Source organism: Cervus elaphus, chromosome 1, assembly GCF_910594005.1.
Source record: "Cervus elaphus chromosome 1, mCerEla1.1, whole genome shotgun sequence".
NCBI lineage: Eukaryota > Metazoa > Chordata > Mammalia > Artiodactyla > Cervidae > Cervus > Cervus elaphus.
In genome coordinates, this window is record NC_057815.1 from 98276219 (window position 1) to 98293772 (window position 17554).

General features: G+C 42.2%; 1 protein-coding gene across 1 annotated transcript; it reads left to right on the plus strand.

Moving 5' to 3' along the window:
- The first annotated feature begins 788 nt into the window (after nucleotides 1-788).
- MS4A2 (membrane spanning 4-domains A2) lies at nucleotides 789-11602 on the plus strand. The gene is made up of 7 exons (XM_043914554.1): nucleotides 789-931; nucleotides 2387-2510; nucleotides 3285-3419; nucleotides 4963-5019; nucleotides 6223-6378; nucleotides 6730-6828; nucleotides 8064-11602. Exons 1-7 carry the CDS (start codon nucleotides 870-872, stop codon nucleotides 8160-8162), a joined length of 732 nt encoding a protein of 243 aa, XP_043770489.1. The 5' UTR covers nucleotides 789-869; the 3' UTR covers nucleotides 8163-11602.
- The last annotated feature ends 5952 nt before the right edge of the window (nucleotides 11603-17554 follow it).

Consider the following 17554-nt stretch of genomic DNA (forward strand, 5'->3'; position numbering starts at 1 on the left):
CACCCCAGTGTTCATTTCAGCACTATTTACAATCTCCAGAACGTGGAAGCAGCCTAAACATTCATCAACAGATGACGTGATAAAGAAGCTGTGGTACACATATACAATGGAATATTAAGTGAAGTCACTCAGTCGTGTCCGACTCTTTGCGACCCCGTGGACTGTAGCCCACCAGGCACCTCCGTCCATACTGGAGCGGGTTGCCATTTCCTTCTCCAGGGGATCTTCCTGATCCAGGGATCGAACCCAGGTCTCCCACATTGCAGGCAGATGCTTTAACCTCTGAGCCACCGGGGATTCAGCCGTAAAAAAGAATGAAAGAACGCCACCTGCAGCAACATGAATGAATCTAGAGAAAGAGGGAAATCAGAAGCACTCATATTTGCAAACAGTGCTTCAGCCTTAGATTACCTGTGAAGCCCAGTCCTCTGAGGATAACTGGAGGACTTCTGACATAGGAAAGGCTGACCTGGGTCACAAACAGAGAAAACACCAGGAGAGAAGCGTAGTCTCTTCTTGCCCTGCGGTTCTCTCTCAGCTTCGCAATTCCAACTAAACCCTCTCAGTTTGGGGTTCTGTAAATCCTGTCTCAGAAAGAATTATCCTCCAAGAGACTCAAATCTCCCCAACTCACACTCATCCCAATTCAGTAACCCATTCAATTTTGCTCTTTATGATAACAAGAAAAGCCCCGTTGATCTTAATCAGCCAGGAAACTTATCTTTCTGACCAATGTCTTAAGTATGAAGATAGCTATCCAAGTCATGAGTCACCCATCTTGGCTGACCATCCGAAGACTCTGAGAGGGAGCCCACCAAGGCTCACGGTAACATCGTCCTTCATCCCTGGAGAGCTCTGTTAACGAAGAAATGGAGACGGAAAGCAGGAGCAGGACAGAGCTTGCCCTCCCCACTCCACAAGAGCCCACCAGGTAGGCGCAAGCTGCTATTTTATTTTATTTTTTTCTATTCCCAGTCACTTAATGAACCAGAGATAGTCACAGTGCTGGGGAGATGCCAGATCGTGAACTTGGGCGTGGACCCACTGGGTTTAATTGAAATACCAAGTATAAAGAAGTTGTTTGCTATACTCTCCCAGTAGTTCTCTCTGGTCGATGGGAGAAGAAGGTTTTTATTTAGCCTGTAAGCTGGGAACAGCTGAAGTTTTCTAACAAAAGAGACTCATATTCTAGGCTTGACGTAGGGGCTTTGTACCCTCTTGCCTCTGTGCCTGACGTGTGTGAATCTCTGTGAATCTCAAGCTGCGAGGTCCTGCCCCACTGTTTAGAGGGAAATGTTCGCAGGTTGAAATCTGGTGGAGATGTGCATAGTTTACTTTCCCTTTGGATACCGAAGATGAGCACATACGATGTGTGTTAGTCGCTCAGTCTGTCCGACTCTTTGTGACCCCATGGACTGTAGCCCGCCAGGCTCCTCTGTCCATGGAATTCTCCAGGCAAGAATACTGCAGTGGGTTGCCATGTCCTTCTCCAGGGGATCTTCCCGACCCAAGTATCAAACCCAGGTCTCCTGCATTGCAGGCAGATTCTTTACCATCTGAGCCACCAGGGAAGCCCCAACACATATTAAAACTTTCTTTTTAGAGGTTTTAGGAGAAACTGAAGACAGAGCTTCAGAAATCAGTAACAGATTGAAAGTCATTGCAAAATATTAAGTATACTCCAATGCTTAGGAAGACATAGTATTGCCAGTGAGCCTCCTCTAAGGATGAAAATAGGAACAGAGATCAACACACCTTTCAAAGTCATTCCTTTATGCACATGAAATTGAGTATGTCATTGACAACATCCTTTCAGATACATTTCTATGTTTAAAAGACTGAGAGATGTGATAGTTTTTACTTTTACTCACCAACATAGATTAATGAGAAAGAACCTGGTAATAACTCTGGATTAAGAATAAGAAGGGGCTTCCCTGCTTCCCTGGTGGCTCAGAGGGTAAAACATCCACTTGCAATCAGGAGACCCGGGTTTGATCTCTGGGTCGAGAAGATCACCTGGAGAGGGGAATGATGACCCACTCCGATGTTCTTGCCTAGAGAATTCCATGGACAGAGGAGCCTGGTGGGCTACATTACAGTCCTTGGGGTTGCAAAGAATTGGACATGACTGAGTGATCAAGTACACACAAGCACAAGAATAAGAAGACTTGGTATGGTTTTTGTTCCATCTAACCATGATCAGATAGTGATCCTGGCCACTAACTTGGACCCTCTGAGCCTCCGAGTTTCCTGTACTTTACAGTGAAGATTTTAATTACAGACTTATTTTGAAAAATAAGCGAAATTCCCTTTTCTGTCAGTTGAGATCTTTGCATAGAGACTTAGAGAATTTTCTCACAGCTGCATTTCTGTTCAAACTTCACAGTGCATCTGAAATTGAACTTGCAGAAATATCTCTCCATGAAAGCGTCTTACTGGAAAAGCCTGCCCCACCCGCACCACGCCAAACATGGCTGACTGTTTTGAAGAGAGAGCTGGAATTCCTGGGGGTGAGTGAGCCTCCTCTAACCTCAACTAGAGTAGAGACTGGCTCTAAGAAAGAGTATTTGGTGGCATCAACATAGCTTCCCTACTCAGACTCATGGAGGGAAAAACATAGTAGAAAATTATTGACACTCACCACACACTGTTGGGCAGAGTCCTAACAGTGGCTCAGTTGGCAAAGAATCTGCCTGCAGTGCAGGAGACCCAGGTTCAGTCCCTGGATTGGGAAGATTCCCTGGAGAGGGAAATGGCAACCCACTCCAGTATTCTTACCTGGGAAATCTCACCAGGAGATCCTGGTGGACTGCAGTCCGTGGGGTTACTAGGGTCAGACACAACTTAGCAACTGATCCACCACCTCCAGGCACCCTATTGGGTAGAAATAAGCATTTCCTCATGAAGACTAGGGTTAGACTAGCAAATAGGATCTGCCAACTCTGGTCAGTTGCCGAAGGATCAATATCATCCTGTGAATGATTTATAATCTTTGTCTTCTCATAGATAGAAAGAGCCATTATTGATGTCCACCATGAGTATGTAAATAAAGGCGTAGGAGATGGCTATGCTTGCATGGCCTCATGGCTATTCTTGCATGAGGTCATGCCAGTATAAACTCTTAGAGTGGCCAGATGATACTGGAAAATACTGCACTTGGATCCTTTTGAGGACTGCCTAAGACACCAAAGCAATTTCTCACATTTGGCCTCAATTATAAGGAAATTGATGTAATCTTAGAAAAAAACCTTCTGATTCCACAAAATCTATGCATTTTTCTACAGGTAACACAAATTCTGATTGGTTTGATATACCTTTATTTTGGAATAATTGTGAGCTCCGAGATCAATGATTCAGAGTTTATGGAATACTTTTTTTCATCATTTAAAGCCGGCTACCCATTCTGGGGAGCCCTATTTGTGAGTATATGTCTACAGTTGTCTGAAATAATACTGCACATGGCTTTTCTTTTATCCAGATCAGATCTAACAATTGTTTATTCTAGTGTTGAGAATATATGAGTGTATTCTAATATGTATATGAATATATATAAAATAGATGCATATTTACAGTTTACAAAGCATTTAGCTAATACATGTTTATGTATTGCTCAAGGGGCATTTAGCTAGTAAGAATCCAACCTAAACTTTCAGAATCCAATTTGAGAAAAATTTTCGTAACACCATTCATCAGTAAAGCTATCTTAGCAAAGATGGGGGGAGAGACTGTTGAAACGAGGAGAACAAGGCTGACATTTGATGAACTTCTACTGAGCCCTAGAAACTCTTTTAGGTACTTTCTCATTGTATCTCTTTTAGTCATTGTACTAGTTAGAAACTAGATGGCCGAATGAGCTCATAAAAATATTTAGTTTTTATTGAAGTATAACTGATGTTTAATAAACAGCACCTATTTAAGGTGTATAATTTGATAAATTTTGACATGACACATGAGACCCTTTCCACATCAATATAATGAAAGTACTCATCACTGCCAAAAATTTCCTGTTCCCCTGGTAACCCCTCCCTCCCTCAACCCCATCCTCCTATCCTTGAGCGATCACTTGTTTTCTGTTGCAATAGATTAGTTTTCATTTTCTGGAGTTTTATACAAATGGAATGATAACACCATCTTCTCTCTAATGCCTGGCTTCTTGCACTCAGCATTCTTGTTTTTGATTAATCCATGTTGTTTTTTGCATCAACATTTTCATTCACGAGGATACATTTTAACCCTAAAAATACTGCATTGGCTTGGCCCTCTGCTAAATACGTAGGTCTCAGGTCACTTGCTCAAAACTCTCCTTAAGCTTTTGTTATATTTAATTTGAAACTTCCTTACTGTCTTTTCATTCCAATCATTTAGTTTATTAGGTCTCTCAACTCACCATACAGTCTGAATCTATGAAATGTTTTGAATGTGTGCTCCTGGTTGATAATTTCACTAAACCCTTCACCATTGGTATTTTCATAATGGCTATATGTCCACAAGATATATGTCAGACTCCGGAGACAGACACATGTTTCTTGCCCAGAGGAACTGACACTGTAACACACAAGATGCTCATACGAGCAAATGATCACAATAAAATGAGAGCAGTGTTATGACAGAGTCATGGCCCAGGGACTGCTGGACTTCATAGCACTTAGCGGTGACCATGGACTCTCGGGGTTAGCATTACCTGGCAGCCTGGCAGAAATGCAGAGTCTCAGACCGCATCTAGGACTTACTGAGTGACAATTTGCATTTTAACAAGATAATTCACATGGACATTTAATTTTGAGAAGTTTTCTATAGGAAATTAGAAAAAATAAAATAATAAAACTAAAAAATAAAATGGATTAAAGGACATCTTTATAGAATGCCCACAACTTTACCTTCTATTTGGAAGGTGAGGATGAAAGGGACACAGAGAAGAACAGAGACCCACTGCGCTTTTTTCCCCTCCTTCCTTTTGAACAGTTTGCTATTTCTGGAATTTTGTCAATCGTGTCTGAAAAGAAACAGTCAGTATATCTGGTGAGTTGCATTCTGTCTTTATCCTTGAGAAGGTAAGAAAAATTTAATCTTAAGAGTTTTGAAGGAGACATGTTGTTATCTCTTATGAGTGAATGTGGATATGTGATTTTCTTCCAATTTACTTTTGTCTTGGATATAGTCACTAAACGTGTAATCATTAAAATACCAATTGTATCACTTAAAAACAATGAATGTATTACGTTGACCTTGTTGAAAAAATACCCTCACACCAGCTATGTCCTCAAACTATAGTCCTGTGATCCAACAAATGATTCATTTCCAATTAAGGAGTCTATCTGATGAGAGACTATGAGTATAGTCTATATAGTCAAAGCTATGGTTTTCCCAGTAGTCGTGTACAGATGTTAGAGTTGGATCCTAAAGAAGGCTGAGCTCTGAAGAACTGATGCTTTTAAACTGTGGTGTTGGAGAAGACTCTTGAGAGTCCGCTGGACAGCTCAGAGATCAAACCAGTCCATCCTAAAGGAAATCAACCCTGAATAATTCATTGGAAGGACTGATGCTGAAGCTGAAGCTCTGGCCACCTGATGCAAAGAGTCCACTCATTAAACAAGACCCTAGTGCTGGGAAGGATTGAAGGCAGGAGGAGAAGGGGACAACAGAGGACAAGATGGTTAGACTCAGTGGACATGAGTCTGAGCACACTCTGGGAGACAGTGAAAGACAGGGGAGCCTGGGGGGCTGCAGTCCATGGGGTCACAAAGAGGTGGGCACAGCTCAGTGACCGAACAGCGGCAACGACAACGTGAGCATTCACGTGGGTCTTCCTGCACGCAGTCTCAGAGGGACCGCTGGAGGTCCTTATTACACAAGTACATTTTCTACATGTCCCTTGTAATCTATATTTTGAATAAATGGACTTCCCTGGTGGCTCAGATGGTACAGAGTCTGCCTACAATGCAGGAGACCCGGGTTCAATCCCCAGGTCAGGAATATCTCCTGGAGAAGGAAATGGCAACCCACTCCAGTGTTCTTGCCTGGAAAATCCCATGGACGGGGGAGCCTGGCAGGCTACAGTCCATGGGGTCGCAAAGAGTCGGACACGACTGAACGGCTTCACTTTCTTTTCACTTTGCATAAGTGCGGAGTTTATTGGATGTATCCAGCCCTGAAATGCAGGTGGGTTTGCTGAACACTGCGGCAGGTGCGGGACCGAGTCTAAATGTTCCTCTTTGTTGTTAGATCCGAGGATGCCAGGGAGCAAACGCGGTCAGCAGCGTCACCGCGGGAGCAGGCGTCGTCATTCTCATCAGTAACCTTGAGCAGAGCGCCGCTTACCTCTACAGCTGCGAGGAGGTCTACGTGAACGACTACTGCTCTCTGGCCTGCTTCTCCGCTGTGGGTACTTCTCGTGGGATGGCTGAGATTCTGGTCCTGACCCAAGTGGGACGCCTTCTTTTCCTTTCTGTGAACACCACCCTTCTGTCACCGCATCATATAAGGCAGTGTTCCGGAGGCTCGTGCCCAGGGTCATGCCAGCCTCTTTCCCCCACCTCGACCTGAATCCCGCAAGGGTGGTGCCAGGGACTTTGAGTAACCACCTCCTGGTTTTCGCACGTGTCATTCTGCAGGAACTGGCCATGTGCTGAGTGGGGGTGGGTGATGAGCCGGGGCTGCTGTAAGGGAATGCGCTTTCCTATCCTGTAACTCCACCTGTCCTTTGGGTTGTTGTTGGCTGTTGCTCAACAGGAAGTTGTGGCGATGATCCTGTTTCTCACCGTCCTGGGCTTTGGCAGCGCTGTGTCACACATAGTTTATGGAATTGGTGAAGTAGTTGAAGGAAATCAGGTAGGTGGACCGCCTGATGTTAAATCCTAAATGGTAAAGAACTTGAGCTTTGTTGCTTAAAAGTATGGCCTGGGTTTCCTGCAACATTGTTTCCAGTTTCAACATTCCATTTCTCCAAGTTTCAGTATTTTGGTTTCCAAATCTCATGTTTTGAATGAATTAATTTATTTTAACCTCACTCATTATTAGAGAAACGCAAATCAAAACCACAATGAGGTATCGTCTCCCACCAGTCAGAATGACCATCATCAAAAAATCAACAAACAATAAATGCTGGAGAGGGTGTGAAGAAACGGGAATCAAATCTCATGTTTCGAATCAAATTTTCCACTCACAAACCTCATAGTATTAATATAATTCGTTTGGCTGAAGTTTAGGAAAGTAAGGTCTTCATCATTTTAAGAAATGTAGGTGCTTCAAAGTATAAGCATATGTTGAGCATAAGAGATGAATATACAGGTAGTACATGATAGAAACACTTAAATATCTGGGCTCTTAAAAATTTGTTCCTGCTCTCTTTTTTCTTGGATTTCATCTTCCCACTTGCTCTGAAGTCTGTATTTTGTTTCCTCTCTGAGTCATGACTACCAGCTGTGCTTCCACTTGTCTTACCCATTTTTATACCTGTGACGTATGAAAGAGAGTTAGATGCATATACATTTACTCAGATCTTCCAGGTAAAACACACTCTCTCCATCTTTCCACTTGCCTGAAGCATTCAAGTCTGCCTGCCTTTTCTGATCGCTTTCCTTCAGAAATAAATAAGATAAGAGATGTACTAAATTTCTGATACAGAATCATCTCAACAACTTCTCGTTGACTGACAATTTCTTTTGAACCCACTTGGCCAGCCACGCTGGTTTGCTGGAGATGGAAGTGTTGTTGCTGGTTTTGCTCAGTCGTGTCTGACTCTCTGCGACCCCGTGGACTGCAGCACGCCAGGGTTCCCTGTCCTTCAGCATCTCCTGGAGCTTGCTCAGACTCATGTCCATTGACTCAGTGATGCCATCCAACCATCTCATCCTCTGTCATCCCCTTCCCCTCCTGCCTTCGATCTTTCCCAGTATCAGGGTCTTTCCAATGAGTCGGCTCTTCACATCAGATGGCTAAAGTATCACAGTGTAATGGCAGGCTGTGAGATACAAAAAGAGATGAGATATGCTTCTTACGTAAGTATTCTAGGGACAGAAAATTCTTGGTGATTGATAATGTTTTTTTTTCCTTCACCTCATCAGATTCCAGAAGATCGTCTTTATGAAGAGGTAAATATATATGCACCGATTTATAGTCAGTTGGAAGAAAGAGAGGAGACAGCTTCTCCTGCTGATTCATAAGACTTGTGTGTCCGGAACATCCTGATTCACAGCAAAGAGCTTAGAAAGCCATGATCTCTGTGTAAGAGGCTACTGGCAAAATTTCAATTCTTTCTATGACTTGACAAGTTTATATCATGGTTTATTCTCCAGACGGCAATATTCTATTTTTGTTGTTTCTGTTCACTTAAACCCATCCCCCCTCCATTTGTAGATAAGATAGACTTCTATATTTCTTGCTTTCTGTTACTGTCTCACACCCATCCCTTCTGGGATATCCACCTGTAATAAGTAAGCATAACTGCAAATAGGGAAAACAAGAGGAATACTGGCTGAGAGCTGAGTTAAGGTTAACAGTTTGATAATATTTGCTCTTAGCCTTTTTCAGAGCTGCAGATGTGAGTGATCTGTGACCCCTTTTGGACTGTAAGAACCATGAGGGCAAAGTCCATTCAGCAAACTCATACTGAGAACCAACTAAGTGAAACTGATCTCACAGTATTTCATCCGTGGTGGGTGCTCAGTGTGGGTGTATGGAGTGTAGGGGTGGAGATTCAGAGAGGGCATACCACCAGGTCGAGTCAGAAGTAGCACAGGAAAGGAGAAATTGTGGAGATGATGACAAGACCAAAAGGACATAAATTAAGAATAGAGTCAGAAAGACTCTGTTAGACAGACGTGTGAATAGAGATTCTTTAGGCATGTATTAAGCATTTTGGTGGATACATATCAAATTAGCAATAGATATTTCCTCATTGGGTTTGGTCTTATATGAACAAAGCAACATAGTGTGGTAGAAGGATTGCTGATCTTATAAAGCGCATTGGAATACCAGGCCTATTGGTTATTTGTTGAGTGAGCTGTGGCAAATCATTTAACGTTTTACTTAATCAGGGTTTTTTCATCTGTGACATTAAGATAGTAGGAATAATTTACCCGTCAGCTCTAAAAGTGTGTGTAGAAACACATGCAAACACAGGGTAAATTAGCATACGTGCTGCCAAAGCAAGCACCACAAGATAAACTAAAAGTGCTCTAAGAAAGAAATGATTGTGAAATCAATTCGTTCATATTCAGTCCTGAATATTCATCCATGTTCACATACAGCAGTCTCCAATCTTAGTAGTCTCTAATGATATAAAATTTAAGTCCATTTTGTCTCGAAGGTCCCACTTCCTGGCCCCACTTCAACTTTCTCTTTAATATGCACTGTGCTTGACCACCTCACGCCAGCATCCTGCGTTGAAATGTCCTTTCTTCCTTTCTGTTTTTGCTTGAATTTCTTCTTTCTGTAAAGCCTATCTTAAATCCCATCTGATTCTTCAAGTTTTTCTAGTTGATTGCCTTTCTCTCTAGCTGATAAGTTTTTCTAATCAAATACACACACACACACACACACACACACACACCTTACACTCTGTATAATTTTCCACAGGCAAATGTTTCATGTCCCCTCAATGATAATATATTTTTTCAGAGACACAAAATCTCATAAAAATCCATATTTTGCCTGAATCAGTAGCACATTCACTGATAGAATATTGCTCAAAATTGTTTGCAGACTGATGAATAAGCAGTAGGGAGTTTTGTTAAGTTACTCACTATGCCTGGTGAGATGTAAACCATAAAGGAAAAATCACTTAAAGAAGAATTTGAAATGAAAGAAGAATCAATTAAGACCTGAGCTAAAATGAAGTCAGTGGAAATGAAGAGAAATGATAGTTTCCAAAAAAATGGAGAAAGAGTTATTGGTCTTCCCACTAATGAGCTGAATTAAAGAATGAAACCAGAGAGGCAACCGGTTGCTTAACATATTATGCGTTTGAATCTAAGATCAAAGAACATCGGGTAAGGTTGAAAGACGTAGGAAGTTAGAAATACAAATTGACATGTGAGGAGTACAGACAGACCCAGATTAAGTTCAGGTTTAGACTGTCATTTTTAGGAGATTGAAGAGAAACACAGTTTAAGATTGCCTGGTAGTATTCAGGGCAGAGTGCTGGTAAGGATGGATTTTGGTGACAGAGGTTTAGTACTGTTGTAAGAGAGATCAGTATTAAATGAAGAAAATCAACACTCTAAGAGAACTATATTGAGATAAAAGTAAAGCCAAGTTAACCTTTACATGCCTGTAACCAGTCGGGACAAACACATCACCAGGAGGTGGGGAAAGGAGAGAAAATACCTAGGATAGAAAATGAGAGAATTAGGCAGAAAAATGCATTGTGAAGCTGCAGCCAACAGGTAGCCCAAAGTAGACAGAGGTTAGACAAAGAATAAGTAACCATCAGAGACAGTATCTGCTGACTTGAGGAAGACAAAAATCAATAGGGATAGATCCAGGTAAGAGGTAGAGATGGGACAGAGAAAATAGTAATAGTGAATGAATGAAAAAGATGCAGAGAAACTCAAAACAGGGCTATGGTGAGGCATTAAATAGTAAAACATTTGCAGAAATATTTAGAGAGAGATAATGGGGGTATGTGTGATGTAAGAATGAGAGATGAGATTGTGAATAGAAGATGGTAAAGAAAGACTAAGCTCTCCAATTGAGTTTGTTTCTTTTGACATTTTTATTTTTAAGAGAAGGAAAAAATAGTTCACACCTTTAGCCTAAATCTTAATAGAAGAGTCCTGTGAAGAGACTGAAGAAATCAGCTGGGGGTATTATTCACAAATTCATTAATGAAATAATTAACTACATTTTATTTATTTGGATTGCCAAAATTAAAAATTGGTAAGTAGATGTTAATTTCCCCAGGCCATGAAAGAGATCACATGACCATACAACCAATGGTGAAGTCAGTTTTTATGCTTATCTGAACTTAGGAGCCTAGATTTTCTATTTTCATTTTTTTCTGAAAATAAAATTTTATTTCCCCAAACTTGACAGCAGCTTAAAAATATACTCTTTTACTGCATAGCTTGCCAAACTCATTCACCGTTCTTAATCATTCATAGATATAATCACACACTTTCAAGGAAAAGATGTTGACATCCACACCTGGCCCACCAGGACCTCTAGCAGTGTCTCTGGTCTGTCTTTGTATTGTGTGATATTTTACTCTGCTCTTTCCTCCACTCAGTTAGGATTTTAACCACATACTGACTATGTATTTCTATATATATCACACATTTTTTTTTTGGTCTTAAGATCATTCTGATAGTTGTTCTTTATCTTCCTGCCTTTTATCATGTGCCTACTTTAGGCAGATACTGAGAACGCAACTGGAATGCTCTTCACATATTTAGTGTCTCAATTTATCTTTTTTAAAACGTCAACTTAAAGGTTATCTTCTCCATTGAGATTGTCTAATGCACATGCATTCATCCAACCTACTTCATAATCACTTTACCCCATGATGCAATGTATTATTATGTATTATCAGTGTACTTTTGATCTGCTTGATGTATCCTTAATCACTGGTATTTGTTCAATAAATCAGAATCATTTAACTTGATTTATCTGTGTGTGTGTGTGTGTGTGTGTGTGTGTGTGTGTGTACAGTGGGGAGGAGATTGATCAGGGATAATTGGGAATCAAAACGTCAGTTCAGTGATGCTAAGGACCAAGAACAGTTTCCAGAGTCCGAATTTTAAATAATGCTTTGTAAAATGGGATAATCTGTAAACAACCCCACAGACAGAAAATGGACTAAAACAACAATCATTGGCCTTCTTGCCAATAAATGGTGGGATCAAGTTGAAAGGAACCTGAACTGTGAGTTGCATTTTACAAGTTAGTCCTGACTCCGATTTGTTTTGCTATGGGTCAGTCTTTTCCCTTTGAGGATCTCAGTTTTTCCACCTGACAATGAGCAGTTTGGACCAAAAAGCCCCAGTTGAACTTCCTGCTTCCATATTCCCTGCTTTTAGACAGTTTGGATGGCTGGTGATCATAATTACTAAGCTTGTGACTCGGACAGCAGCCACAATCAGAGCTGTTTAACACTATTTGATGTATGATCCAGCAAGACATCTGGGACAGCAACATTCATTCTAAGCTCCTGGGACAAAAGCTAATCACAGCTCTCTCTTAAAAAATTGTCTCAGGAAAAAAATTCTGCCCAGGACTTCCCTGGTGGTCCAGAGGTTAAAATACCCCGCTCCCAGGGTAGGGACTGGGTTCGGTCCCTACTAAGACAGCTAGATCCCATAGGCTGCAACTAAAGATCCTGCATGCATGCTGAGACCCAGCGCAGCCAAATAATAAATAAATATTACAAGTTTTTTTCACAAATAATTCTCATTCTGTAAGGCACAGCTCTACTTATGAAACACTGATTAAACAGAGTACTGTGTTCATACTTTCAGCTTGATTCAGACCATCGAGGTAAATTTGTATGTACCAGAGTGCGAGAGGTCGTTGGTAGTCACCACCTGTGAGACATGAGTACATCCCTCCCCTGGAAAAACCTCTGCTCACTCCACAAATCGTCAAGAGGGCTCAGCTTAAATCTCCCAAACAACTTCTGTCTGGGAATCCCTGCACAGAGTTATGTTGAACAACACGGAGGGGCAGAGACTGTTTAGAATGTGAACGCTGCATGAAATATGCTGTCTTATGCTGCGCTAAGTCACCTGTCTTTGAGACCCCGGGGACTGTAGCCCACCAGGCTCCTCTGTCCATGGGACTCTCCAGGCAAGAGTACTGGAGTGGGTTTCCATTTCCTTCTCCAGGGTATCTTTCCAACCCAGGGATCGAACCCAGGTTTCCTGCATTGCAAGTGGATTCTTTACCACGGAGCCACCAAGGAAGCCCATAGACTATTTCTAGGCAAACTGAAAAGCAAGAAATATATAAGATAATATTGTTTTAGTCCTAAAAAGGCAATGTAGTGGATGGGAAAAGGCTGTAGGGAAATACTATCAGATTTGAGAAACCACCAAAAACATCTCTTCTCTTCAGCAGTGAGAAATGTTTTAAAATGTATTATCAAAAAAATAAAAATGAAACATATTATCAGCCTATTAGGAATGAACTGCCAGGAAAACACAGTGCAAAATCCCCCATCGGCAACAAACACAAGGAACAGAGAGATCACCAAGGGCATTTCTTGACTCTAACGCTCAGCTGTGCTAAAAGGCGCCCAGAAAGAACAGCTCACTTCCGGTTCTCATTCACGGGGCCCCGATAACACTGCTTCCGGTAGGATTGCCCAGCGCTTCTGCAAGGTCTTGGTCACGGGTATAGATTTAATCTAGCAATTGGTGTATGTCAGAAAGTTGTTTCTTACAGGGTGTAGTAGTGTTCAATGTTTGTTTGTTTTTTGTTTCCAAGAGACAAGTGCCCCAGCATGCTTCAGTCAAACCCTTTATCATTTGTAAATGCTTGGTATTTTATCTAACAGGATTCTAAAAGTATGGCAACAGACCAGAATAAGGGCTGATTTCCTGCTGGACTCAAGACATTTCACTAGGACACAGAACAGAAGATACAAATAAGCTATGAATCCAGCCTTTCAGGATGTCATATTCAAATATATATAAGGTTTCACCTGGCAAATCGGAGCTGCTATTAGAACATAGGAGAAGAGTACCTCTAGCATGGGAAGGCACCATGGGAAATCAACAATTAAATTAAAAAGTTGAACTGGAATTCTGAATTCTATAGGAGAGTAAGAAGGAGTAAAGCTAAAATTAATTGAAGTTCTGTTATGTCTTGACTTCTGCTAGAAGCATAACTTGTGTTACTTCATTGTAACCCATACTTTTGAGATAAGCAATTACCTGTTTTTTAAAGCTGCAAGATTCTTTGCACAACAAGGATAAAAATACGTGGCCCATGTTTGCTTAGTCAGTAGATCACAGAACTAGGTTTTAGATCCGGGCCAGTTTATCTTTAGTATCCGTGTTATTTCCACCGTACTTCACCGTCTCTCTTAGTTACCGGAGATGTGTAATAAATGAGTCCTGTCTTCCAAGTGACTGGGCGTTTGCTCCTGATGTAGAAAACAGGGAGGGCTGGCGTGACATCAGCGTAAGGGCGGCATAAGACAGCCCTCCTTGGTCCCCCTTTTAGCAACAGATGCTGGATCCATCCATGAACAAAAATGCCTCTCTGGCAGTTGTGGGATTCAGCGCCACACACCAACGGACCCAGGAGGGGTCTCAGCCCCCACCCACCGTGCACCAGATGCTGGGAAGACGAAGCTTTGGGCCGGTGTGGAACCGGCCGGGGCCTGCTAACCCTCCGCAGCCCCTCTCAGCCCCAGCAGGGGAAAACCAAGAGAGTGCTGCCTGGGGAAGACACCCATGGATGGAAGAGACTTTGCAGAAGTCCAGCCTCCCCAAGGAGAGAGTCCGGCTTGCCACTAGAGAATTAAAAAATGAATTGGTCGCATTGAAGAGGGCAAGAGAAATTTAGCTAGCGGCGCCCCTCCCCGGAAGTGGCCAAGCTTGGGGATGACGTCACCGGGAAGCAGGGGGAGCAGTGAGTGAGCTCCCAGCGACCACCGCTCCGGGGGACGCTGCTGGAGAAAACCTGTTTCTCCCCGCGGCTGCCTGAGTGTGAAGGCGGGGCGTCCCTGGTTGGGAGAAGGAGGAAATCAGGAAAGAGATGAGAATGTCAAAGAGCATTAGAGGGACGTGGTTCGGGCGGGTTGCTTCTAGGACTCCAGCAGGAAGCCCCCCGCCCCGGGAGACCCTCCCCTGAGGTTCCCCGCCTGGCCCGCGGGTACCCCCGAGGCGCTCCGTTGCTACCTTCCCCAACTCTGGGGCGCGTTCTTTGCGCACACTTCTGTGTGCAGTAGGAAGACTGCCCCAGCAACCTCCTCACAAAACAGGCCAGGGTCTGTGGGCGAGGGAGAAGCCCCGAGCTTGAACGCAGCGCCACCGTCTGAAAAACCCGCGAGAGGAGTTCCAGCCAGGTCGGTGCGCGGTGGGACCCACAGCAGACACACACGCTTAAGGATTCAGCCGCGAAGAGTGCGCAGTGCGGATTAGGTGTGTCCACACAGGACTGGAGAGAATCCCAGACAGGAGCAGAACCAGCAAAACCAGCTCCCTCTGAGGACAGGTTCCTCTGGTGGCTCAGAGGGCACAGAATCGGCCGACACGGCGGGAGACGTGGTTTGGTCCCTGGGTCAGGGAGATCCCCTGGAGAAGGGAATGGCTACCCGCTCCAGTCTCCTTGCCTGCAGAATCCCATGGGCAGAGGAGCCTGGCGGGCTACAGTCCATGGGTCACAAGGAGCTGGGCACGACTGAGTGACTAACGCTTTCACTTTCACACTGCTGGTTCAAACGTGAAAACAGCAACACAGGCACCAAGAAGAACTGAGGAAATACGTTACCATCAGAAGATAAGAATTCTCTAGTAGCTGGATTGAAAGGCATGAAATTTGGTGATTTAGCTGATAAAGAATTCAAAATAGCTGTTTTGAGGAAATTCAGTGAGCTGTGAAAAAATATTTTAAAAATTTAATGAAATCAGGAAACAATTTGTGAACAAAGAGACATTGAGTGAAGAGATAGAAATCATAACAAAGATCCTACCAGAAACTGGAACTGAAGATTGCTTTTTCTTCCAGTTTTATTGTGATATAATTGACATAAGCACTGTATAAGATTAAGCTGTACAGCATAATTATTTGACTTGAGTTCATCATGAAATGATTACCTGGATAAGTTTGGTGAATATCCATCATCTTGTATAGATAAAAAATTAAATAGAAAAAAAATTTTTCCTTGTGATGAAAACCCTAAGGATTTTCTCTCTTAACTTAAACTTTCATATATGACAGCAGTATTAATTATATTTACCCTGTTGTGTATTATATCGTTGGTACTTATTTATTTTATAACTGGAACTTTGTGCCTTTTGACTACCTTCATATCTTCTTTCTTTTTTTTTTTTAATTTAATTTAATTTTGGCTGCGCTGGGTCTTTGTTGCAGCTCCCAAGCTTCCCACAGTTGTGGCATGTAGGCTCTGGTGCCCTATAGCATGTATGATCTTAGTTTCTCAACTAAGAACCCACATCCCCTGCATTGGAAGGTGAATTCTTAACCACTGGACCAGCTGGGACATCCCTTCTTCTTTCTACTGATTAATTAATGTACTCTTTCATCAGGAAGAAGGAAATTTAGAAAGGACCAGGGTGCTAGGGTGGAAGCAGATATCGGTCACCAGAGATGACGCTGCAAAACTAAAACAGGGGTTTTGTATGTGTGGAAGTAAAACTATAAGCTATCAGTTCAATATTGTCTTTCCTCCATGCTTTTGTGAAAGCATTCAACTATGTTTGTGGATCTACAGTGCTATAACTAATGTCTGGCCCAATTTTGCATCTTAGAGAGTGGAGTCAGTCACTAAATATAAAAATTTTATTCGTGGTTACTGTTAAATATTGGTTCTATATAGTCCCAATGGTGGTGTTGAAGATCATCCCATTTCCTGTGTAAGAGAAGGTGACCTCATAGATTATTACAGAAAGAAGATCTTCCATCCAAAACAACATTATCTTTCTTGCCTCACTTCTTTTTCCAGTCATAATGTAGTAAGATACAGAATCTCTTGTAATAAATATGTACTCTTTTTTACGTGGCTTCTTTCAGCCAACAAATTTATTTTGATGGTCATCATGTTTTTGTGTGTACAGAGTAGTTTTTCACTGTACAGATGTACCACAATTTGTGTATCCATTTGGCTACTGAAGGGCATTTGGACTGTCTCCAAGTTTGGGCTATGACATATTATGAACATTCATATTCAAATCTTTTTGTGGACACAAACTTTAATTTCTCTTAGGTAAATTTCCTTCTGGGCTTCCCCAGTAGCTCAGGGGTAAAGAATCACCTGCAATGGAGGATATGCGGGTTCGATCCCTGGATCAGGAAGATCGTCTGGAGAAGGAAATGGCAACCCACTCCAACATTCTTGCTTGGGAAATCCCACTGACAGACAAGACTGGCGGGCTGTGGTCCATAGGGTCACAAAAGAGTTGGACATGACTTAGCAACTAAACAACAACAAATTTCCTTCCACTTAAAGTGAAAAGGCTGAGTTATAGGGAAGATGTTTGACATTTAAGAAACTGCCCAGTGGTTTCCATAGTGACTGTATCATTTATCATTTCCACCAATGGTGTGTGAAAGATCCCATTTCCCAACATCAGCGTCAGCACTTGGTATGGCCAGTCTTTTACATTTTACCATGCTGATAGATGTTAAGTACTACCTCATTGTGATTTTAACTTGTATTTACTCTGTGACGAATGCTTTTGAACTTCTTTTCATGTCATCATTTGGTGATGCCTCCGTTCAAATCTTTTGACTTCTTTTAAAGTGAGTTGTTTTCTGATTACGGAGCTTTGAGAGGTCTTTATGTATTCTGCATACAAGTCCTTTATCTTAAATTTGATTTGAAACTCCAACCTTTGCATCTTTTTATTCTAGAGCAACATCTTCCAAA

Coding starts and splice junctions, on each gene's coding strand:
- MS4A2 (XM_043914554.1), top strand. CDS start 870: ATGGAGACGGAAAGCAGGAGCAGGACAGAGCTTGCCCTCCCCACTCCA. Junction 932..2,386: donor ACTCCACAAGAGCCCACCAG/GTAGGCGCAAGC, acceptor CAAACTTCACAG/TGCATCTGAAATTGAACTTG. Junction 6,829..8,063: donor AAGTAGTTGAAGGAAATCAG/GTAGGTGGACCG, acceptor TCACCTCATCAG/ATTCCAGAAGATCGTCTTTA.